The sequence below is a fragment of the Monodon monoceros genome, unplaced genomic scaffold (assembly GCF_005190385.1).
Source record: "Monodon monoceros isolate NGI ecotype Baffin Bay Population unplaced genomic scaffold, NGI_Narwhal_1 Super_Scaffold_18, whole genome shotgun sequence".
Lineage (NCBI taxonomy): Eukaryota > Metazoa > Chordata > Mammalia > Artiodactyla > Monodontidae > Monodon > Monodon monoceros.
This window is the reverse complement of record NW_021703774.1, coordinates 20,145,407-20,170,582: the sequence shown is the minus strand read 5'-3', so window position 1 is coordinate 20,170,582 and position 25,176 is coordinate 20,145,407. Positions and strand designations below refer to the sequence as shown.

General features: G+C 44.1%; 2 protein-coding genes across 2 annotated transcripts in view; both read left to right on the top strand.

Annotated features, from left to right (window-relative positions):
• TAF1A (TATA-box binding protein associated factor, RNA polymerase I subunit A) overlaps positions 1 to 7,100 on the top strand; it is a 34,443-nt gene extending 27,343 nt beyond the window's left edge. The window contains exons 8-11 of the mRNA XM_029230619.1: positions 960 to 1,026; positions 2,135 to 2,258; positions 3,774 to 3,928; positions 6,647 to 7,100. Coding sequence (XP_029086452.1) covers positions 960 to 1,026; positions 2,135 to 2,258; positions 3,774 to 3,928; positions 6,647 to 6,759 — 459 coding nt within the window. The 3' untranslated portion in view covers positions 6,760 to 7,100. The remainder of the gene's footprint in view (positions 1 to 959; positions 1,027 to 2,134; positions 2,259 to 3,773; positions 3,929 to 6,646) is intronic.
• A 4,753-nt stretch (positions 7,101 to 11,853) lies between these two features.
• Positions 11,854 to 25,176, top strand: HHIPL2 (HHIP like 2). The gene is given in 8 exon segments (XM_029226884.1): positions 11,854 to 11,921; positions 14,691 to 14,901; positions 14,903 to 15,032; positions 15,035 to 15,368; positions 16,455 to 16,600; positions 20,750 to 20,831; positions 23,964 to 24,046; positions 24,752 to 25,176. Coding segments are annotated over 8 exon segments (1,479 nt in total).

Below are 25,176 nucleotides of genomic sequence, written 5' to 3'. Positions count from 1 at the left end.
ATCTCTTAATTTAAAAACTATTAAGAGAAATTAACAAATTTACTTTTCATTTTGTGGGAAATTATTTCAGTGTAAGGTTAAATTACCTCAGCAGCAGACAGAATAAATTCATCTCTAATATTAAATGTGTTTAAGTGAGAAATATACTTTCAATCCTATTTTTTGCATATTCATAAAAATTGTCCATCCTATTTTTAGAAAGAAAAACCTTTAACTTGTCCCTATTGTGTAAAAAGATTGTAAAAATATTGACTTGAATACTCTTAATGTACTGTGTTCCTGAATACAATCTTCCAAAATAACTAGCCTTGCCTTTTTTGGGTTTTGTTTTGTATATTCTGTGACCTTTTGTGATCAATAAATATTAAATATCTTTCCTATGTGATATTGATTCTCTTTTTATTTTTTTTCCTCAGTCCTGGCTACTGAAAAGAAATTAAGTGGTTAAGTGTGGTAAACAGTATAAGTATAGAGAAAATAAAATGTCTCCGTCTATCCACATCCCCCCACCCTCCCAACCAACTATCTTGTTATTAGGAGGGATTTTTTTTTTAAATAGCTTTACGTAGAACACCTTTCTATACCAGAATTGAACTGGATAAAAGCAAAGGATCTTTCGGGCTTCCCTGGTGGCGCAGTGGTTGAGAGCCTGCCTGCCGATGCAGGGGACACGGGTGCGTGCCCCGGTCCGGGAAGATCTCACATGCCGCGGAGCGGCTGGGCCCGTGAGCCGTGGCCGCTGAGCCTGTGCGTCCGGAGCCTGTGCTCCACAACGGGAGAGGCCACAACAGTGAGAGGCCCGCGTACCGCAAGAAAAAAAAAAAAGCAAAGTATCTTTTAAATCCTTGATTCCTTTACCAAGGGCATATTAGATAGTAAGAACTTTATTTGAAAGTAAGCTGAAATTAGAGAAACGCCTTTCGAATGTGTAAAAATTACAAGATTATCCTTTCTTCCAGATTTTGTATCAGATTGTGCCATCTCATAAACTGATGTTAGAATTCCATAGATTACTGAGAAAATCAGGTAAGTAGTTTGTTTTAAATCTCTTTGTGCAGACAAGCTGTAGACTGGGGCTCAGCAGACTGTGGCTATGCGCCAGAACCACCTCTTGCCTGTTTTGTTTTTTTTTTTAATATTTCTTTCTTTCTTCCTTCCTTCCTTCATTTCTTTTCTTTCTTTCTTTATGCATTGGGTCTTCGTTGCTGCACCCGGGCCTTCTCTAGTTATGGCAAGTGGGGACTACTCTTGGTTGCAGTGCGTGGGCTTCTCATCGCGGTGGCTTCTCTTGTTGCGGAGCACGGGCTCTAGGCGCACAGGCTTCAGTAGTTGTGGCTTGCGGGCTCTAGAGCGCAGGCTCAGTAGTTGTGGTGCACGGGTTTAGTTGCTCCGTGGCATGTGTGATCTTCCTGGAACAGGGGTAGAACCTGTGTCCCCTGCATTGGCAGGCGAATTCTTAATCACTGCACCACCAGGGAAGTCCCCTCTTGCCTGTTTCCATAAATCAAGTTCTGTTGGAGCATAGCCATGTCCATTTATTTATATACAAAAATATAAAAGCAGTCTATGGCTGCTTTTGCCCTATGACAGTAGTGTTGAGTAGTTATGACAGGCTGTAAGGCTTGCAAAACTTAAATAGTGTCTGGCCCTTTACAGAAAAAGTGTGCTGACCTCTGCTATAGAATTTAGGCAATGGTTGCAAAAGAAAAACGGCTTCAATTTATATGGTTCAGCTCATTTTAATCTTTACTGGGATTCACCTCAGTATAGAAAAGAACATAATTCTTCATAGGAAATCCACTTGCTAAGTCCAGTAGGTACTGGGACTACCTCGGTTCTTCTCCTAATAGAAGAGAACATATATAAAATGCCCAAATAGGGCCGGTACCTTAAGTAATGTTCTCAGTAGTATAAACCCATATAGAGGTCAGACTCACCACCCTGCCTTCATTAATGTGGACTAAATTATCAAATTCTTCAGATTCATCACAGGAGAGTATGATCATAATGAATTGTTTTAAACTGTTAAACTAGAAGGCTTATGATTCAGTGATACTTTATCAGTGGAATATAATCTTTTAGCTTTGTGCTCGTCAGTGCTTTCTGTAAACTCTAACTGTTGTGACCATTGCAGAAAACGAAGAACACCATAAACTGGGGTTGGAGGTATTATTTGGAGTCTTAGATTTTGCTGGATGCACTAAAAATATAACTGCTTGGAAATATTTGGCAAAATATCTCAGACAGACTTTAATGGGGTAAGTAAGAAACATACAGTGTTTATTACTGGATCAGCATAAATAATGTTTTATAATATTTTAGCTAATAAAGTTCTTTGTTTATGTTTTTGGATTTCTTGAACTGTGTCTTCAGCTGTTTTCTTCTGAGTACGTCAGAAGAACAGGAAATAGGAAGTCACAAGTAAAACATACAAAAATTCTATCCAGATTCTTTGTGCTATCAAAATGGGTAATAGCCCTTACCACTACTCTGCTAAGAGCTAAGTTTGTGCTTTCTAATTGGAAATAGGGACCAGAGGGGGTCACCTCCACTCTTCCCTAGATTCTTTGTAAAGCTGTTTGTGATTTGTGTCATCAACTTGTAAGATCACATGGGAAGCAGCTTTTCTCCCAACAGTTCTCAGTCATTTTCAGTGGGTTTTTTTAGGACCTCATAAAATTGTCACGGTTGTTCATTCAGCAAATATTTATTAAGTCCCTTGTGAGCTGGGTATCTAAAGCTATCCCTCTGATCAAAATAATCATCAGTGCCACATTTTGAGTAAGAGAAAAGGAGTGGCCCTTGTCATTTACCTTGTGTGTGAGAGAATAAAGGATATCACAAAAATTAAATTTCATTGATTTATTATATCCATTTTAGTTGCTTAGGAAATTCATTATCAGTGGGAACTTGCTTCAGGCTTCAGACCTGACTTGACCTTAGAACAGTCTTGATTAGGAAGTATTTTTGGTGTGATATGTTGATGTACTCCCTGTAAACCACTTTCCAAATCTAAAGCACTGTACAAACCCTTACTAACCCCAAGGTTCTTGAAGGCAGAGAAATGTGCTGCTCACTTTTTAAACCTCTAGAAGTTTTGCCACAGGGGCAAATAGGTACTAAATAAGTCTTTGCTCTATTAAATTATTGAGGAATACTTAGCACTGCCTGGGTTCAACTGTCAAACCTGTGTGTTCCTGTGTTTGTATAATAATGCCATCTCAATTTGGATAGTAATTCTTTGTAGCATATAATTTTAAAGTAAGGTTTTAAAGTAACTTTTAAGAAATAAATAACAATAGCTAACATTTGTTGAAAATGTACTTTGTACCAGACAGCATGCAAAGAGCTTTATATGACACTTGCTATACTATGGACCAGTTTAATCCTAATAACAGTGCTACGAGATGGGCACCATTAATATCCTCAAGGAAATTGAGGCTCAGAAAGATTAAGCAACGTGCTGAAGATCACATAGATAGTAGATGGAAGATCTGGGATTTGAATCTGAGATTTTGACCTGAGAGTCTATGCTGTTAACTGCTGTGCTGTACTGAACTGGCTCTTTCATTAAATGGAAAATGGGACGTGGAGATCAAAGAGGACGAAAAAGGATTTGCTTTCATGCGTGTGCTATGCCATGGGCATACTTGGAAGCTAGTTTGGAAACATCTTCCTTGTCATCTTTCCACAGACCCTACTTAAGTTCAGATTCTGACACTATAGGTCTGTCTCCATCACTGACCTTCCCTTTTGACACTTTTCTTTTCCAGGAGTCATCTTGCCTGGGTTCAAGAAGAGTGGAACTCCAGGAAAAACTGGTGGCCAAGCTTTCACTTCAGCTACTTTTGGGCAAAAAGTGATTGGAAGGAAGATAAAGCTTTGGCTTGTGAGAAAGCTTTGGTAGCTGGGTTATTGTTAGGAAAAGGTACACGTTTTGTTTTCTTTTTATCTAGCCATAGCTTTCAGGTGATTTTGAAATTGCAAAGTGTGACCATTCATTCATATTAGAGTTTACCTAAACAGTATCTAAGGGTATTAGATGCTGGAAAAATAACTGCTGAGTGGAAAAATGAATACTGAATTCGGGCCAGGTGATCTGCTTGTAGGGAATTTCCATGGATTAGAAACAGTGATTTCATATTGTTGATCGTCATTGGTTTTTATGCTCTAACTTGAGTATCTTTAGGGGCCATTAAGATAAAGGATGCACCGTTTTCACAGCAAATGACCATTTGGCTGTGCTGTAGAGAAAGTTTACTGAGATTATCTACTATATTAGACATAGAAAAATATTCTTTATTGACCTCATTTTTTTATGACAGCTTTATGTTATTTATATTTACTTACCTGTTGCTGTAAGGATGAGACATTTTCTTCCCTTCAGAAAAGAAAAAAAAAATACCTCCTATTAACTTACTTAAAAGTCCTCTTAAAAGAAAGGGAAATTGGTCTTTTCTTTGGGGAATATCTTGGCTGTTAAAACTCTTACCTGCTTTGTACCACTGATATATAGAAAGGTAGCCAGTACTGAAATGAGACTGCCACAGAACATGTCCAGAGGTGAAGAAAGTGACCTCGCAGTGGCCATGAGTAAGCACTGTGTGGCCAGGGAGTTTAAAGTATCCTAAAGAGATTCTTCAGGTTGGTTTAGATATAATTTGTATTGATTTGGAATTAGTATTCTCAGTTAATGTTTCAGATGGTTACTTAGATTAGTAAAATACTGATTTTATGGGAGGAAAGGGATTAGCAAACATGAAAGTAGTTTTAAAAATTTCTCTCTGATGTACTGATGACAAGAAACAAATGTGATTTGGACTGTGACTTTCTACTTTATGAGTGTAGAGGTTCCTGGTACAGATATCAAAAGGTACCTGTGTTTGAGTGGGGTCTGGAGACCTGGGTTAACTTCCAATTCTGTCCCTTACTTGCCATGTCACTTAGGTCAAGCAGTTAACCTTTGGGATCCTTCTGTTTGAGATGGGCAGTGTAACACCTGCCCTATTTGCTTACAGGATTGTTAAGTGTCACACAAACATCACATCAAAGTGCTTTATACATTCTGAGGTATCCTGCGAATATCAGGCATAAAATGTCTGAGAATGGGCTCACCTTTTCTTCTTTCAGGGTGTTAGTATGGGGGTTGAGTCAGTCTATTAGGGGTTGTGCTGGGTTTTGTTCTTGATCTGGTTACCCTCAGTACATCCTGGGATTCGAATTTTAGTCGTGGCCTCCCTTTGCTTTGAGCTTGGAGTAGGGTACGGTGGCTGCCCTTCCTCCCATGCTCTGCTCAAGGTGAACCAGGCCCATTTCTCCTTGGAGGGGCCTTCCCTCCCAACAGTTCAGGCTGCTTGGCTGCCCTGTGACTTTAGCTTGGTGGGCTTGAAGTTAGGAATTGTAGTTTATTTGGCTTTTTCTCTGTGTTAGATTGGTAGCAGAGTTTTTTCCAGTTTTCTGTATTCTAGACTGAAGCAGAAATCTGTGTACAAAGTATTTTGTTTTTGCTAAAGGTGGTAGATGTGTTTAGAAACACAAATTATTATATAACACCACACACGCCACTGCTTCCCAGCTAATAAAATATTAGCAGTTCTCACCTTACTATTTTCAGGGATAATAAAATTGTTGCTCTAGGGCTTCCCTGGTGGCGCAGTGGTTGAGAGTCCGCTTGCCGATGCAGGGGACATGGGTTCGTGCCCCGGTCCGGGAGGATCCCACATGCCGCAGAGCAGCTGCGCCCGTGAGCCATGGCCACTGAGCCTGCGCGTCCGGAGCCTGTGCTCCGCAGTGGGAGAGGCCGCAACAGTGAGAGGCCCGTGTACCGCAAAAAAAAAAAAAAAAAAAAAAAAAAAAAATTGTTACTCTAGGTACAATATATATTCTAGCAAGTTCCCAGAGAATATGAATAAATGCAAACTGAGACTGTAATAAAATTAATTTTTCCTATGTTTTTTATGGTCTCATTTATTAAATAGAGAAAATCTCTTATAATATCCAGTTTACATTTTTATTACAGGAATTTGATTCATGTCTCTGAAATACTTGTGATCCTCTTAGCATTGTAAGACTGTGAAAAGCAGGTAGAACTTCTGATGAGCACCTTTGGCACCTTTGGCATATCTGCATGATCACCATCCAGCTGCCTGCTAGATGGCGGGAATGACTAGATTAAATTTTTGATTTCTTCTAACCTATGATTTGTTTATTCTAATTCTTCACATCAGGGTTTTCTACAGAGAACTTCCTTATTGTCATAAATGCATCTTTGGCTCTTTTACCAACTTATCATTGAGAAGGAAGCTCTAGTGGTTTGCTTCTGGAGGAGGCTCATTTAATATATGAATATATATAATATGCATATCGCCTTAACTAAGGTTTAGGAGGGGAGGTAGAAAACAAGCTAAAGTATATGCTTTAATTATGATGCATCAGAAATATTTTTGTATGTAGGAGGCAGTACATTTCATTAGTGACAGCTCTGAGAACGGGCTTAGACATATTGCTGTAGATAATACAAATCCTTCTACTTTTAGAATCATCAGTATGCCAGAGTTGAAGCGAAATTTTTAAAATGTAGAAATATACTTGAAGAATTTGATGATAAGTATTAAAACTTTTTATTTTGCCTTGTTTTGTTTCTTAGGTTGTAGATATTTTCGGAATATTTCAAAACAAGATCATCAAGTCTTAAAGAAGAAAATTAAGCAGATGAAGAAATCAGTGAAAAAATACAGCATTGTAAATCCAGGACTCTGATACTGAATTTTAGTTACTTCAGATTCGTAGCTACAGAGTAGTAACTCTGTTGATAGCTTTAAATGTATTTATTTATTTGATATTTTAAGAAGGTAGCTTATTTGGCTATGAAAAAGTTATATTTTCTCTTACTATCGGTTATAGCTGAAGAAACAGTCTCATTACCTTTGCTCTTTGTAAATATATTTTTCCTTTTTTTTGTACTGTTAAATGTAACATTTATTAAGGAATAATCTTCAAATAAAAATATATTTGTTTAATCAGAGCATATAGCTCTACAGCAGTTATTGCTGTTTGCAGATAATTTGCCTCTGATAATTGTGTAATGAAATATAACTTGTGGGACTGTTAAATGAACGTGTGTATTCTTTTAGATGCAAATGATCTATGTTAGGTTTACCACCATGAAGAACATATTGGTGATGAGTTCTGTTGAGGAAACAGAAGGATTTAGAAAAGAACTCCTCCTCTTTCTCTTTTGGTAGTAAGACATGGCAGTGTGGGGTTAAGTGACCTCTGGTAGAGAGCTACCTTTGACTCTGGAGGACTCATTTGGGTCAGAGAGGGTAGGAGGGGCCTGGTTGCTTTTAGCTGGCACTGGCCTAACTTTAAAGGATTCTAGCTTTGTTGGTTTTGCTTGTTTGCCTTGCACAGCAATCTAAGACATGTTCTAGAACTACTGTGTCCCTCTCCTTTCTCTTGGAAACCAGAATGCAGCAGTAGGTAGCTGGACAGTGGAGAAATAGTGTCCCAGGGTCATACAGACCATTGGAAAGCTTTGCTCAGAAGCCAAGAACAACTTTCCTGGAATATCAGCTGAGCTTTCTAATATGTTGTGGTAACTGGTGGAGTAAGTGCTTCTTGAAAACTGTCTTGGCTCATATACATTTACTGTTCAGATAACTAGTATTTGAGTTCCATGAAGGGTCCCTAACTTCAGAGCAAGTCCGATATTAAGGTGGCAAACCACACGTTTTCCCCATTGGCTTATATTCCTACCAATTTCAAACCATCTGTCAGAAAATTAGGGGACAAATTAAGCTTTGTCAATAATTCGATATTTTATACTTCGTAAATAAATGACTATCAACAAATAACTACCCAACTTTATAATATTTGTGTGAAACAAGTAGGTGCCCCACAGAACCAAAGTAAAGCAAGTGAAAACTACCAATGAATAGGGTCGGCTTCACCACCGAGAGTCCATGCTTGGGTGGTAAAGGAGTTCCGTATAAGATCAACACTATAAGGGTGAAATTCCCAGGGGATGTGGACAGAATCTCAAAGCCTAAGCCAAGACCGTCAGGGCATCTACTCCCTGAAACCTATAGTCAAAAACCCTAAAATAGGATTTATGAATTCTCATGGTCCCTAGCAGGATGGAGGTGAGAATGAAGGAGAAATGAGTAGATATGGTTATCAAATGTTTGTATCTAATTGTGCAATAAGAACAATGTGAAATTTTTTGCAACTGAAATTTTTTTAAGCCTACTAAAAGCTAGTTTTATGAGTCATAATGGCTAAAATTTATCAAGCACTTTGGGCTTTACATTTCATCATCTCATCACTGCAGTCCTATGAATTATCCCTATCTTAACAAGAAAGAAAGTGGTGTCTTCAGAGATTAAGTCACTTGCCCAGGGTCACAGCTGGCAGGTGCTGGCTCCAGGACTATAACCCGATCAGTGTGATTCCAAAGGTCACACTCTGTGCTATGTGTACTGCCTTCCAGTTTAGTCATGTTTATAACCTGTAGCGCCCTGAGCTAGGGAGCAGGAAAAAGAATAGAGGGGATCCATCACCCATCCTTTCTCCTGGGCATGGAAGGTTCCCTCTCTGTGTCCTCACTGATCCCTCCCCATACAGACTCTTGTGAAATCACCACATTGTTTAATGGTCTTTGTACATCTGTCTTTCTCAGTAGTATATTACCTAGCCTTAATAATCTCCATATCACCAACACCTAACAGAATTTCTGGCTTATTAAATATTGAGTAGAACTGAATGAAAATTTATGAAAGCTATGGACTGAGTGCACGTGTCCCATAGGCAGTAATAATCTTGGTGAATTTCTGCCAAGGGTAGGGCCTCAGGGGACTGTTAGGTTTGAATCCTGGGTTTATCATATGCTTTCATTGTTTCTTTACCTACAGAATGGAGACAAGTAAAATTGATTGCTGTACTTTCTTTTTTTATTTTTATTTTAATATTTATTTATTTTGGTTGTGCTGGGTCTTAGTTGCAGCATGCAGGATCTTTAGTTGCCATATGCGGGCTTCTTAGTTGTGGCATGTGGACTCTTAGTTGCGGCATGCATGTGGGATCTAGTTCCCCAACCAGGGATCGAACCTGGGCTGCCTGCATTGGGAGTGCAGAGTCTTACCCACTGGACTACCAGGGAAGTTCGTGTACTTTCTCTTTAAAAAAATACTTTTATACATCATGATGGAATGAGAAAAATCTGGGATGTAATTCAGAACACCTAAACTTTCTTGCCATCTTTTGCGGTCACCTAAAGCATGACCCTAAATGTTTCATGAAACCTCTCAGACTTAAGCCACTTGTCTATACATTGGTAATGGCATATCTACCCTGCTTAGCTAATAGAATTATTGTGAAGATCACATGAGATGAAGTGAGAAAATACTTCATAAACTATAGTACATAATACAAATGAGAAGAATTGTTAATACTTTCCCTAAGCTTAAACGCGCCTGCTCATTTTCAGACTGTGAGAGAACGCAGATAGATGCCAGAGAAATCAGTAAACTATATGCAAGGCTACTGAGCTGGAGCATTTCTTTTTATATTTTCTCTATTTTATTCCATGACCTGATTCTAGGATAAACACCAGACCTTAACCTCACAATATCGTTTTTAAAAGGCACTTGTTGGGCTTCCCTGGTGGCGCAGTGGTTAAGAATCCGCCTACCAATGCAGGGGACACAGGTTCGAACCCTGGCCGGGGAAGATCCCGCATGCCGCAGAGCAGCTAAGCCCGTGCGCCACAACTACTGAAGTCCGTGCGTCCTAGAGCCCATGAGCCACAACTACTGAGCCTGTGCTCCAGAGCCCACGAGCCACAACTACTGAGCCCGCATGCCACAACTACTGAAGCCCGTGTGCCTAGAGCCCGTGCTCTGCAACAAGAGAAGCCACCGCAATGAGAAGCCCGCGCACCGCAATGAAGAGTAGCCCCCACTCGCCGCAACTAGAGAAAGCCCACGTGCAGCAACGAAGACCCAACGCAGCCAAAAATAAATAGATTTATTTAAAAAAAAAAAAAAAAAGGCACTTGCCATAGGAAACAACGTGTGTGTGTGTAACTGCTATGGGATGAATTGTGTGTCCCCAAAAAGACGCATTGAAATCCTAACCCCCAGTACCTCAGAATGTGACTTTATTTGGAGATTGGATCTTTATAGAGTTAATCAAGTTAAAATAAGACCATTAAAGTGAGTGCTAATCTGACTGATGTCTTTATAAAAGGGGAAATTTGGACACAGACCTGCACACAGGGAGAAAGTTGTATGAACACAATGACAGATATTGGGGTGATGTTTCTACAAGCTAAGGAATGCAAAACATTGCTGGTAAACCCTGAAAAGCTAGGGGAGGGACGGGGGCCAGATTCTCCCTCCTGGCCCTCAGAAGGAACCCACCCTGCCGACACCTTGATCTCAGACTTCCGGCCTCCAGAACTGTGAGACAATAAATGTCTGTTATTGAAGCCTCGCAGTTTGTGGTACTTTGTTACGGCAGCCCTAGCAAATTAATACAATAATTTTTAAAGAAAATATCATGCCTGCTTCAAAAGTGAGAGCTAAAGTGATTTCAGATACTCGGTCTTGGCCCAGCTGGTGGTTCCAGGTTTATGTCATCTCTCCCTCCTTGGAATCCACTGGCAGTTTGCTCCTTCCTTATTATCTTAATATAATCTGCCTTGTATTATTTCGAAATTTATTTTAACTTTTCTTCTCAGAGCATAAATTTCTTGAAAAAGTTTGTTTTGTGCATCAGTTTTCTGTTCAACATTCCTCTTCCAGCCTAATGCTTTGCACATGCTCATACAAACCTACTGAACTGACATTGAGACATCTATGATAAAATTAATTACTGCATAATTATTACATAACCACATGTATTATGGTATTATATCTAAAATATTATGTAGTCCCATCTGAAATATTACATATTTTAATAATGAGAAATTCATGCTGTCATTACATCTGATGGGACCTGCAAGCCAGTCTCTGCCTGCTAATTTTGTAATCACTCTGCCCAAAGCAATAAGATCTGATTTACATGTCCTGGGTAGGTAGGAAGATTTGTGTTTTCATATGTCCAAGTTAATTTTTTTAATGCTGAGTTCTAATTCTGTAAACAGAATCATTTAAAATTATTTTCCAAAAAGGAGGCATTCCCTTGGACTCAATTTTTTTTTCATGGCAAAGGAAAACTGAGACAAACGTTAGTACAATCAAAAAGTACTCTCAGGTCCTACACGGAACAAGAGAATGCACTCATTCTTACACGTCACAGGGTAAATGGTCACCTCCCATTTCTGAGGCCTCAGGGCTGTAGATTCACTGGCGGAAGTTGGTCCAAGTGTAGCTCCTCCCGCCCAAGGCTTCCAGAGCAATGACATTATCTGAACTTCGAGAAAATAACCCCGTGGAATCAGCACAGCCACCAATGAATTACTGATGCTGTATTATGTTTTAAAAAGCAACATTTAACGAGGTATGATGTTGAACAGTACCCCAGGGATCATTCTAAGGACTCCCTCCCCTGGACTTTTCTCTTAGTTACAAAAACGTTTGTATTTTAAAAGCCCTTTAGAAGCTTGCTCACCTGCCAGCTGCCTCCACCTGGGGCTTTGGGCTCTGCACAGACACACTGAGGCGGAGTTTGGTTTCCACAGGTTTCCCAAAGCTCTCCCTCTGGGGTTCTGCGGGCCCTGATGCTTTCTCAGGCCCCAGAAGAATGCGATTGGTATTCTTCATGGAGCTGTCTGGGCAGCCGTGGTCTGGGTCCTCCCTGCAGGGCTCTGAGAGCTGAGTATAGCACACACCTGTGGTGCTCACAGAGCGCATGGGGGAAGTGGTGGCATCCGTGGGGATGCAGCCCTCCTCCGGGTCATTTGTGCCAGGGGGTCTCTGGTGTGATGATGGGGGCTCTCCCCAGCTTTCCAGACCTGGCCTAGGAGAGCTTCAAGCTGCTGAGTGGCAATGACTCAGAGGTTCTGCTTCTCCTGGCTCTCCAGTAGCCAAAACCCACATGCTTGGCAGACATCACCTCAGTAGGTCTCAGCCCGAACCCACGCTGGATGCAGACTGCACACACTGACTTTGTGGGAAGAGGGCTTCAGGGGTACAGGGGAGAGTCTGTGTTGGAGAGCAGGTGAAAGAGGTTGCTGTGAGGAGGAGTGTTCTCATGATGTGCTGGGGGTGAGACACAGCAAATCCAGGTAGACCTTTGATCTGAGACCCGCCTGGGCATGTCAGCACAATTACTTGGCTCTCCTGCTGTGATTCCAGAGCCAACGGGCCACCCCAACTCCCAGTGAAGGGAACATAGCAGAGGCTGACACAGAAGCCAGCCACCTGTGAGGCATCGCTCCGGGCTGTCCTCTCTTACCTCGGGTTCCACCCCTTGGCTGTTTCCTGGAGAATTAACTCTGGGAAAACCATCTGGGCAGAAGCTGGGCTCTTATGAGCAACACTGAGACTCTTAATTTCTGAGATATTCCCCTGATAAAAATGTCTCTTCCCTCCCTCTCTCCTGCCTCCCCCTTCCCTTTTGGGTGAGGTTTCAGAAAGCCAAATTCAACAGCTCTCCAGTTTTAAGAATTTGAGGAATAAGAATAACCTACACATGTCTATAATGGGAAAGAATGCGAAAAAGAATATATATATGTATAACTGAATCACTTTGCTGTACAGCAGAAATTAACACAACATTGTAAACCAACTATACTTCAATAAAATTAAAAACAAAACCAAAAATGAAACAAAAAAGAATAAGCTACAAGCGTCTATTAAAATTCACAACCTTATTCTCCCTCTTTCTTCCCCCCCACACGCGGTGTGTTCCCAGCAATGATCCTGTAGGCAGCTACTAGGACCCCCATTTTACTGATGAGGAATCAGGAGTTTTAAAGGACTTACTGAAGGTCAAACAGTGTCGGGGCACAAATCCGGAGGCTCAGGCTCCAAGTCTCGTGCCCTTTGGATCACACCACGCCAAAGTAGAGTCACAACAGCCCTCGCCCATCCAGTCAATGGTTCTCTGACCTGGGGCAAGCGTAAGGCCCATTAGAACAGAGCCTTTGTGCACCTTGCTCACTGTCATAGCCGCCGTGCAGAGGACAGTGCTTGGCACACAATAGAGACTCTTCCTGGGCCTTCATTTTCTTTCTTTTTTTTTTTTGCGGTACGCAGGCGTCTCACTGTTGCGGCCTCTCCCGTTGCGGAGCACAGGCTCCGGACGCGCAGGCTCAGCGGCCATGGCTCACGGGCCCAGCCGCTCCGCGGCATGTGGGATCTTCCCGGACCGGGGCACGAACCCGTGTCCCCTGCATCGGCAGGCGGACTCTCAACCACTGCGCCACCGGGGAAGCCCGGGCCTTCATTTTCTAAGACAGAGAAATGATAGTTACTGAGCTGATTGAGTAAAAGGCAACTGTGCAGGCTCTAAATTGCTGCATAAGAGTGTGCCATGGTAGTGATTATACGTCCACAGCTTCCTTTGCTCCTGGGTATTTCATCCTTGTTTCTGTCTTCCATCTCTCTTCTTTCTACTCCCCAGGGGTGGACAGCTCAGCCAGGGACTCAGAGCGGTTCATATGGCTTCTTGTCAGCAGCTCTGACACGTATCCTGAATAGAAGCAGACAACAGCCCAGGGAGAGATGCTGTGAGTCTCTGGGCTCACTCTTCTGCTCTTTCTGATAACCAAGAAGTCGCTCTGCAGTCTGCAATCAGGGCTGAAATAAGAAAGAATGGGGAACTCAACGTATCTGAAAAATGCTGCTGGTCCCTCTGTTAAAGTGATGAGAGAACAGACGTGAATGAGACGGCCCTGGGGGAGGCATCAGTGATCAGAAGCGGGTTCTGGGCCAGAGGACCCTGCCCTACTCCACAGCCCCAAACTACCCCCTTTAAATTGGTCTTTCTTACTTTCCTCATCTCACTTGCCTCTGCCTTTCGTCACTATTGAGAGTTGGTTGTCTGCCCACAATATTCTATTTTCCTCCTAGAAAACGCTATAGTTTAGGGAGGCCCGAGTAGCACATATTCCTTTGGTTCACAGTCCTTGTATGTTTGTAAAGAGCAGTCATATGGCCCCATAGCCACCATTTAAATTTGTGTGGCTCCCAGCATGGTGTTTTGTGTATATTAAACACTTCAATATTTTTAATAAATAAGGGAAGAAATTGCTAGATGCCTAATCCCTGGGAATGATGTAGCGTGTTCACTTTGATCATTTTACTTTTAAATTATACAATATTTTGAACATATGGAAAAGCACAGAAAATTAAGTTATTAACACTATGGATCCAACACTGAGATTCAACAAATGTAAAACCCTCGCCACATTGCATCAGATGTGCAGAAAGAAATTAAATCTTACAGACACAGCATTTAGGATAAAGGGAAAGATGGAGACATTTGGTACTCTCTCTTTTTTAGAAAAAATTTATCGTTTAATAAAACTATATGTCAAGAATGAACTTAAAATGCTAGAGATGGTGTAATGAATATGAGGCTTTTTTTTTTTTTTTTTTCCTTTCTGCTTTCCAGAAGCATTAACTGGGTAGAAAATTTGGGTCCCAGAGAGGAACTTTACCAGTAGCTGGTAACAGGAGCTCCAGAATCCTGGTTCTTTCCCAGATCTTTTTTCCCACTGTTTGCTCAAAAACTGGTTCCAGCTCCACCGTGGTCCGTCTGCCCGCTGGGGCTGAGCTGCCTCTTCTTTTCCAGGAGTGCTCGCCCTGCGCAGCCCACCGCTATGATGCTGAGAACCCGCGGACGCCCCTCCGGAACCTTCCCGACCTCTGCTCTGACTACTGCTCTGCATTCCACTCTAACTGCCGCTCCGCAGTCTCCCTGGTCACCAATGACCGCCGCCTCCAGGAATCCCCATGAAAAGGATGGCGCGCGCTTCTAATAGCTCCTCAACCTTCCCGACAAGGACCACTGTTTCCCTAACGTCCTGAGGAGTGACCATCTCAACCGCAACCTGGGGGTGGTGGCCGAGGACCCTCGGGGCTGCCTGTGGCCAGCGGGCTGAGGAACCCGGTCTCCATGGTCCGCGCTGGGGACGGCACCCGTCGCCTCTTCGTGGCCGAGCAGGTGGGGGTCTATCTGCCTGATGGGAGTCGCCTGGAGCAACCCTTCCTGGACCTCAAGAGCATCGTGCTGATCACTCCCTGGATGGGGGATGAGAGAGGCTTCCTGGGGTTGGCTTTTCATCCCCAATTCCACCGCAACCGCAAGTTCTATATTTATTATTCATGTCTGGGCAAGAAGAGGGTCGAAAAGATCCGGATTAGTGAGATGAAGCTTTCTCGGGCAGATCCCAGCAAAGCTGATCCCAAATCGGAGAGGTGAGGCATACCCACGAGAATCTGCAGCTGTGTACTGTGTTTCAAAATGTTGCGCATCAGTCCTCTGAGATGATACAGGGGAGCTTTCCTGGGTTTAGAGCTACTAGCTTATAATGATGATAAAGGAGTCATTGTTGATTACTGAGGTTAACCCAAGTTAGCTTCTTGAGTCCATGGCTTCTTCATGGCTACAGCCACCCACCTTACAGTTATACCTGGAACCATGCTTGCTTGAGTTTACAGAGGGTAAGCAAAGGCCGGCAGCCGTAAGGGTTTGAGAAATGATTTTAGATAATATCAGTATATTAAATGTAATAGTAGCCTCTGATTATTGCGTGATCATTAGATCCCAGGCCCTTTACCATGAACACGGGAATTCTCATCCTTGCAGGAAGCTGTGACGCAAGGCCGTTAAGTTACTGATGTCTGGTCAGATGAACGGCTCAGTTCTGACCCCACACTCCTGCTCTTTCACTCTACCATGCTGCCTTCTTTCCTTCTCCTTTCTGCCTTGTCTCTCTCTTCCCATATAGACAGGTTAGGGGATTGAAAAGAGCATGAAGAAGCGATAGACTGACCCCTGTGTGGCTGCCCGAAGGAAGGGACTGAGAGTTCCTGTAGAGCGGAGAGTAAGGCTGAGCCCCAGCTACTGGTTTTGAGCCCTCACTATATGCCAGACACTTAGTGAGAAATTTATATATATTATCTTGTTCAACATTCACAATGCTTGCCTATGGTAAATTCTCTTACCATCCCCCATTTTATAGATTGATAGATTTTATAGAGGCTTAGAGGTGTTGAGCAACCAACCAGTTAATAAAAATTAGATTAGTCTTTTGTAGTGGTGCAACCTTCACAGGGCACCAAGCTCCTCTTATAATAGCAAGTGAACTTCCCCATCTAGGGCAAGTGGGTGACTGAAATATTTCTGCAGCAGCTTTTTTGATTCCTGAGGGAGGCTAGTTATTGGTCTCCTATGGGAGACTCACTCCTGGTAGTCAAGGATTCCTTGATCCTAGGAGGAAAAAATATCCTGCAGGGTGGAAATATGGATTCCTAAAATATAAGGTTTTGCTTTTCATCTAGTCGACTTATGGCTTTGCAGGAAGATAGAAAAACCAAGAAATGGGAGAAACAGGACATTTGCCTGGGCAACACTGAGTCCTGTGCCTTCCCAGGGTTGATCAGCACATACAGCAAATTTCTCATCTCCTTTGCTGAAGACGAAGCAGGTAACAAATGTACAAGGTTATTCTATTTCTGCTTACTGGAACTTAGATAATCACAGGCATTGTGAACTGAACATTTATTACCATAATAATTATTATTGCGATTGTTATTATTACTCTTATTATTGTTATTGAAAAAGCAACTACCACTTTTTCTATTTTCACTGTAATCTAGTCACTTTTTTTTTTTTTTTTTTTTTGCGGGACATGGGCCTCTCACTGCTGTGGCCTCTCTCGTTGCGGAGCACAGGCTCCGGACGCGCAGGCTCAGCGGCCATGGCTCACAGGCCCAGCCGCTCCGCGGCATGTGGGATCTTCCCGGACCGGGGCACGAACCCGTGTCCCCTGCATCGGCGGGCGGACTCCCAACCACTGCGCCACCAGGGAAGCCCTAGTCACCTTTTATAATGTACTGGATACTGTTCTAAGCACTTTACATTTTCAAATCTTATTTAGTAATCACAACACCCCCATGATGTAACTGTTACGTTTATTTCACCAATGAGGAAACAGAGTGACTATGCCGACTTACTCCTTTGTTGAACTACACAGCTCACTGTGCAGGGCAGGCCAAGGTCTACACTGTAGTCTTTTCAATTCTTTGACTATGAAGGAGGTGCATGTACTCCTTCCTTCCTGATTTTTTTCTAATCTGCAATTATACAAATGTGGACAGGGCCAACAGTGGGGCAAGCAGTGGGTGTTTATCCTGCTGGTGTTGCCTGAGAGAAGGTACCTCTGATGATCCACCGGCTGGGCTGGGCTCTTCCTGACGCTGCTAACAGTTTGTTAGGCAACTTCTGTGAATGAACAAGGGAGAATTTCTTTCCTGAGAGATCTGAGAAAAGGGTAGACAGCTAGGTAGGAGGCTACTCACTAGAGAGATTAGGCATATGTTAAGGGCATCAGCAAAGCAAGGCATGCGTGCACATAAGAGCGGGGGGGAGGGAGGGAGAGAGAGAGAGACTCAGCTTTAATAAATATCCTCAAATTTTGAAATCAGAAAATGAGGTTTTAATTTCAGCTTTACATAAGTTATGTGTCAATTTGAAAGTTAAATTTTTATTTTGTTTATGTAAGTGGCACCAAGGTCTGTGATCCTTCCGGTATTTGGCACTGCACGTAGCCATGCTTGGAGGCAAGGAAGAGAATAAAATGATCTCTTAGGGGTCCCTTCGAGACACAGGACTCTACAAGTGTAAACCAAAGCCTTGATGGTTTCCCACTTTCCACTCTGAGCCACTGGGGGCTGTATAGGAGCTTCACTTGAGTGGGACATAAAGAAAACCAGTCAGCAGCTGCACCGTTTCCTCTCAGCTAGCTTATGAATAGATAGTTCAGGATGAATATTTTTTTGTTTTGTTTCGTTTTGTTTTTGCGGTACGCTGGCCTCTCACCGTTGTGGCCTCTTCCGTCGCGGAGCACAGGCTCCGGACGCGCAGGCCCAGCGGCCATGGCTCACAGGCCCAGCCGCTCCACGGCATGTGGGATCCTTACAGACCGGGGCTCAAACCCGTGTCCCCTGCATCTGCAAGCGGACTCTCAACCACTGCGCCACCAGGGAAGCCCAGGATGAATATTTTGTAGGAGAGGATATTTTGGAAAATTTAAGCGTTCTTAATAGAGAAAAGTCTTTGTGAGTTCCAAATTGGAAGTCCAAACATACTAAAAAGCAGAGAAACCACAGGCTGGCCTGTGATGCTCAGTGGAAAGTAGATGATGTGAAAGCCACAGGCCATGGTGGGGCCCTCTCTCCTGCTGGTGCCCAAAGGAAGCTGGAGCCCCCGAGGCTGGAGACCCTTGGAGGCCGCCTGCCTGGGGACCCTGGGCTGCCACATTCTGTGGCTTGCTCCTTTTCAGGATGCCACAGAATACCCAGGTTTTGGAGGTTTGGTTTGTTGAGCTGGTAGACTTCTCGCAGGAGAAAACAAGGCAGTTTTTGAATACCACTCAAGTACATCTGGCAGACAAAACTAAGTGTCCTTGGCTGAATTGGATGGAGTGGACTTGCCAAAGTGTTCCCAAGCCAGACTTTGCCCAAGGGCAGCCCTAAAGCCAGGGAGGCTGTCCCCGAGGCAAGTTATTTTCTTCCAGAGTTGCTTGCTTTTGTGTTTTTGCAAAGAGTGATTCAGATTTTCTGCATGTGTTATAGTCTTTCCCATTATTGACCTGTTTAGAACTCAGTATTATTTCATTATTTTACTATTAGTCACCAGCTTGAGATAAGCCACATTTTAGTTGCACCAGAGCTCTGCCTTCACTGTTGCTACAGTTTATTTCCTGAGCTCTTCTAACCAACAGCTGGCACAAATAAACGAGTGAGTAAATAAATGAGTGAGTGGCGGGTGTGGGGCTACCCGTGGCTGAGTTCTGATGGGTTGGATTTCTGAATGTCAGTCACTGAAGCACATCCTCAGGAGGACTGGCTGAGGTCACAAAGCTTGCAGTAAATTCACATTGCATGCATTTTGCTTTACGTGGCCTGTTATAGTTTTTTGGTGTGCTTTTTTGCCCTAAAATACATTTTAAAAAAATGTCAGACCCTACAGATGAAATTCACTTCTAGCATTGTCTTCCCCTGAAAATACATGCATGTCCAAATCTATGGCATGTTTGGAACATAGAATTTACACCAACTGTAGTCATGTGTAGGGAATATGCAGCAATGCAGGGTTTCCAATTCTCCTTTTAGACCAGAAATTGTTTGCGTGGTTTGGAGGGACCCTCGCCCGAGGGTGACCTGTGCACATGAAGACAGTTGGTAGACACCTCATTTATCTAATGTCAGCATCACCTTGGATGGTACCTGGGGTTTCTAATCAGAGGGGCAAACTGGCTCTAGGGAAGGGTTTGTCCTAAGTCCTCAGACCCCCTTACAAGGGGAAGATTATAAATACAGTTTGTCAATACACAAAACCAAAGTCTATTATTCAGTTGTTACCTTGTGTGCGTTACCTCTGCAAAGAACATCAGTCTCACACTCGGCCTGAGGCAAACATTAGTCACTGCTCTCCACGAATTCAAGGAAGAAGATTGTTTAACTAGCTCAGAGCTGTCTAAAGCTCTAGGCTTTTCCAATTTTTACCTTATTAAGACGTTTCCTTCCATAAGCTTGAGAGAGAGCTTGTGTAAAGCACACAACAGCAAGTGCATTAAACCCAGTGCGACAGCATAAAAGTTGTGTCGGGCTCACAAAACTGTCACGGTGCCAGGCTTTAGGGAACAGAGACATAAGGAAGTAAGAGGAGCTGCCGATGACTGAACACTTTCTCATTTAATACCTAATAATCAGGGAGGGTATTCTTATCTCCCTTTTACAAGTGAATAAATAACACGAGCGTTACCCAGGTGGAGAGGCTGCCCAAGACAACACAGATGGTAATGGGTGTTATCAGATTTCAAACTCAGTTTTATCTACCCAAAGTTGGGCTCATAAACCCTGCACTGTCCCTCACAGGGAACCGTGAAACGAGGTGGAATGAGGTACTTACCATGAGAAGGGAACAGTGTTTTCTGGAGTTCAAACATGAGGAAATGGGAGGAAAAAGGGGTCCCTGGTAAAAGAGATGAGGAAGACAGTGGGTGGAGGTGATTTCTGTGGGGTGTGGAGAAGACCAAGGGGGTGCCGAGGAGTGGAGGGTGTCACAGGAAATAAGGAACCCAAGACTGAAGAAGGTGGAGCTGGAGGACACGGTGAGATGGGGGAAGGGGGACTAACACAGTAAGGAAGGGGTAATAGAATATAAAGTATCTAATAAGTGGTCCTCAGTCTGTGGCTTGCCTATCTCTGGGCTTTACAGAGACTCCTTATCAGTAGTGGAGAACTGGGGAGGGAGATGGAGGCTCACTGAGGTGAAGTTTCTGAAAGCAAAGAGGTGATAAATGAGATGAGAAGCCCTTTGGCTCAGGGAACATGAACAGAAACGTGCCTCTGCTGGGGGACACCCCAAGCCGGTCTGGGGGGCTGAGATGGACTTTCTCCTTGGGGAGCTCACAGACCTTGAGGCCTCACTGTCAGTCAGGATTTCAGGGACCCCTTCCTGGGGCTCACGCATTTCAGGGCCACAACCCCTGGTGATGATTTTCTGTGTGTTCAGCTGTCTTGGCCCGGCCTTGTGTCCTGTCCTTGATAGCCTTTTCCTGTTTTATCAGGGGAGCTCTACTTCCTGGCCACCTCTTACCCGAGCGCCTACACACCGCATGGATCCATTTACAAATTTGTTGACCCATCGAGGTGGGACTTGGGTTACCTTTTCTTCTCAGGTGATTGGAGCTTGTCTTCATCGCCATGGCAGGTCAGAAAAACAGTCCTCACTCCCCAAGAATTACCAGATATGATCAACGGAGCGTATCTTTCTTTTAGATGCAAAGCAGACTGGTTTGGGACTTCCCTGGTGGCGCAGTGGTTAACACTCTGAGCTCCCAATGCAGGGGGGCCGAGTTCGATCCCTGGTCAGGGAACTAGATGCCACATGCACGCTGCAACTAAGGAGCCAGTGAGCTTCAACTAAGGAGCCCACGTGCCACAACTAAGACCCGGCGTAACCAAATAAATGCATTAAAACAAAAAAAAGCAGATTGGGCAGACAAATGTGTAGGACAATGCCTCGGTAGGAATTATGGAATATTTGGGAAATGGTCTCTTTGTGGTTGGAAATGAGGATCTTCAGCCTTTCTAGGATGACTAGTCCAGACCTGTGGCTCCTGTCTTGTTTTTGTTTTTTTTTTTAATATGCTTCTGGAAACTTCTGTCTGGCATCATCTGACAGTGGGTGTACACGCCTGCCCACCTGAGTAGATATTGCCACCCTATCCCATGGGTTGGTCTTTGGCACATACAGTTGGCCCTCCGTATCCATGGATTCCACGTCTGTGGATTCAACCAACTGTGGATCAAAAATATTTTTTAAAATTCCAGGAAATTACAGAATGCAAAACTTGAACTTGCCATACCCTGGCAACTATTTATGTAATATTTACAGCTAATTACATAGCAGTTATATTTATTTACTATTATTTACACAGCATTTACATTGTGTTGGGTATCGTAAGTAATCTAGAGATGATTTAAAGCATATGGAGAATGCATAGGTTATATGCTGAACACCATACCATATTACATAAGGGACTTGAGCATCAGTGGGTTTTGGTATCTGTGAGGTCCTGGGACCAATCCCTGGGAGCCGTATCTAAAACTGTCAGGTTTCTCAGTGTCTCCACCTGATCCTTCCTGGAATTCAGTGAGAGTATTTATTCACTTGGTAGACTCTATGATGTTTAACTCTGCTTCTCTGCCCACCTTTCTCAGAGACTAACCAACCTTCAACTCATCAGGCAAAAGCCGTACTACAGCCTCCCATTTGTGAGGTTGCTGAAGGTGTGTCCGTATCTGTCCCTGGGAGAGTGATGCAGTGTGTCCATCCTGAGAGCTCTGGGCAGTGTGCGGGATTTATCTCAGGATTCTTACCCGAAGCCAGAAAGCCTCCCCATGAATCAGCTTGAAGGTAGACCTGCAGACGAAGACTTCCCTGTGAGGCGTCTCTTACCATATCCGGGGTGGTGTTCAGAGTACATTTGCTGCTGGTGAGGGCTCAGAAGCCCAGCCCAGCACAGCTCCCCTTGGCAACCGGGCTTGGGTTTGGTGTTCTCGGACGTTCCCAGAAGAGACTCAGTCCCTGAGGTTGTGCCCAGGGGCTCTCCTGGTGGAGTGCAGGGTTGTCAGGGGTGAATTAGGGACTGGCTGTCTCCACTGCTGGGTCTACTCCATGCAGATCTCCTGTGCTTGAGGGATGAAGCAAACCCAGGGTCTTTAAAGTGCTTCCAGAGGCTGAAGGTGCCTGGGCGGGGAGTTTTCTGCTCTTTCTATCAACAGGTTTCCTATGTGAATCCCTTTTTCTTTCCTTTGACAGTTTCCTGATTTGGCTGGGGGATAATTTAGCTTACCTCTAGTGGCATGAGAGATCAATCATAAAGCAACTGTAAAGGCTGCTCCATGCTGAAGACACCCTTTCTCATGCACCTTTCTCTCAGTTGACATTTATGAAGTCATTTCTGTGTCGCAGGCACTGTGCTGGGTGCTGTGTGTGCAGGCTGACATTTGATGCTGACAGAATCCCAGTGAGACAGGGTAACACCCTCAATCTACAGATTAGGTAACTGAGCCTAGCTACCTTTGATCACTTGCCCGAGGTAGAGCTAGCAAGAGGTGACAGAGGATAGGAACGCATTCCTCTTTCTGGCTCAATCATTTCAGCACTACCTATTCACTTCAGTTATAATGACGACTTGACTTGTACAAACTTCTGTAGCAGTGGGTCCAGATTCTGCTCTGCTTACTTCTTTAGCCCGTCTTTGCACTAAATGCACCCCACCCCCAGCATTCTAAGGAGCAGTTGGTTTATTTACGTATGCTTTTCCCCTTCCATCTTTTCCTTCTGCCCTTCCCTTAGAATCATAGACCCTGGATGCTGGGTTTGAATCTCAGCTTTACCACCAACTAGCCGGGAGTGTTCCTAGTCTGCAAAGTCCCTTTTGTTTCAGAAGGTGCACCCAGGGGACAGCAGTTTGAGAATACTAGGAGGCAGAGAGGCTGCCATTACTTAAGGGGCCGTGCCATGAGTATCTGAAGAGATTTTCTTTAAAGGGAATCACTTTTGTATGTGCTGAGCACTGCTCCAATCGTTTTTTTTAAATCTCATTTAAAAAATAATTTAGGGCTTCCCTGGTGGCGCAGTGGTTGAGAGTCCACCTGCCGATGCAGAGGACGCGGGTTCGTGCCTCGGCCCTGGAAGATCCCACATGTCGCGGAGCGGCTGGGCCCGTGAGCCATGGCCGCTGAGCCTGCGCGTCCGGAGCCTGTGCTCCGCAACGGGAGAGGCCATGGTGGTGAGAGGCCTGCGTACCACAAAAAAACAAAAACAAAAACAAACAAAAAAATAATTAAAAAAATTATATATCAATCACTTATGGTGTGCCAAGCACACAGTTCTTATTTAATCCTCCTCGTCTCCCTGTGAGGATGGGTGATATTACTTTTTCTATTTTACAGAAGCGAAGATCGAAACTTAGCAAGGTTTACTTGCCCATGGTCCCCAGGATTTGTACCCTATTCTCTCTGTTGCCAAGCCCATGCTCCAACCCCCTCACTACACTGTCCCCGAAGTGCCTCACTACAGTGTCCCTGTGATGTCCATGTCCTTTCTCCTCTCTGTCTGAGCTCATCGCAGATTTCCTGTTACATCTGTCCCATCCCTATGGATAAGGGAGGGCTGAACCCAGTTCTTGCACATGTATGCCTTTTGGTGACCGGAATCTCATGGTTCCATCTTCAGAGTCTTGTATCCTCACTTTTTCTCTCTGTTTTTAGGCGAGCACATCCAGGCAAGCGCAAGTACAAGCCAGTGCCGGTGAAAACCAAGAGTAAGCGGGTCCAGTTCAGGCCACTTGCTAGTGAGTCCCTCTCTGTCTTTAGGCTCAGGCCTTGGCATCCAGGTGCCGGCACAGTGCCCTCTGCAAACAGTGGCAATCCCGGGGTGGCAGGTCTTATTTTCTCACCTAAGGCTTATCCTCTGGCTGAGGACTATTACCTGTGGTCTGTATGTCTCCTCTGTGTACCAGGGTGAGAGGTGGCAGCACCTCCTTCTGCTGTGACCTGCTGCCATTCATTCTTTCATTCATTTGTTCGTTCAAGTATTCATTCATTCATTTAGTACTTACTTTGTGGCAGTCCCTGTGCCAATCCCTGAGGATACAGCAGTGAACCTGACCTGTAGGAGTCTAGAATCAAAGGAGAGGAGGGCATGTAGTGCAGGCAAATGAAGAAATAAATATAGCACTGAGGTTCTGGCTAGAAGCATGCCCAGGGGACTGAGAAGGCCCTCAGAGTGAGAACCTCTTCCTCCCGGGAGGGTAGTCAGGAAAGACTTACAGGGGAGGGACAGTATCTTAAGGGAACTATTCTAGAGCCATGCATCTCTGGAGTGATCCCATTACAAAAGTAATCTATTTAGATCAAGGCCAGGGAATTAAACATATTAACTTCAAAAGAATTTATATTCAAGAACCGTCAAGTGGGCATAGGCTTCCTGGGCGGCACTTCCCTTCGAGCTACTTTCCAGAACTAATATTTCTCCTAAATAAACGCTTGTTTCCCAGAAATGGTCTTGGACTTGCTAAAGAAGAAGTCCGAGGAAGCTGCTAGGAAACTGTCCAATGCAACTTTAGCTTCCAGTCCAGACCGGGCCTCATCTCAGAAAGGCTCCTCCAGGAAGCCGGCTTCTCCCACAAGCAGCGGGAAGACGTTTCCCAGGTCTGGTGCAAAGCAGAGAGCTAGAGCGTGGTCCCCAGGCCCCCAGGGAAAGAGAAAGAAGAGCCCGAGATTCCCCCGAGGCAGAGGCAGCCAGTCGGCACAGTGGAGGCGAGCTGGCAGAAGTGTCCCTCTGCCTCTTCAGTCACGGTGGCAGGTCAGGGGACGAGTGCCCAGAGAACCACCTTGCCACGCGGAAGCTGCTACTGCTGAAGGTGACCTTAGACGCATGGGAAGCCAGGGGTGGAGGTGGGAACCGGCGGAGAGAGCTTGA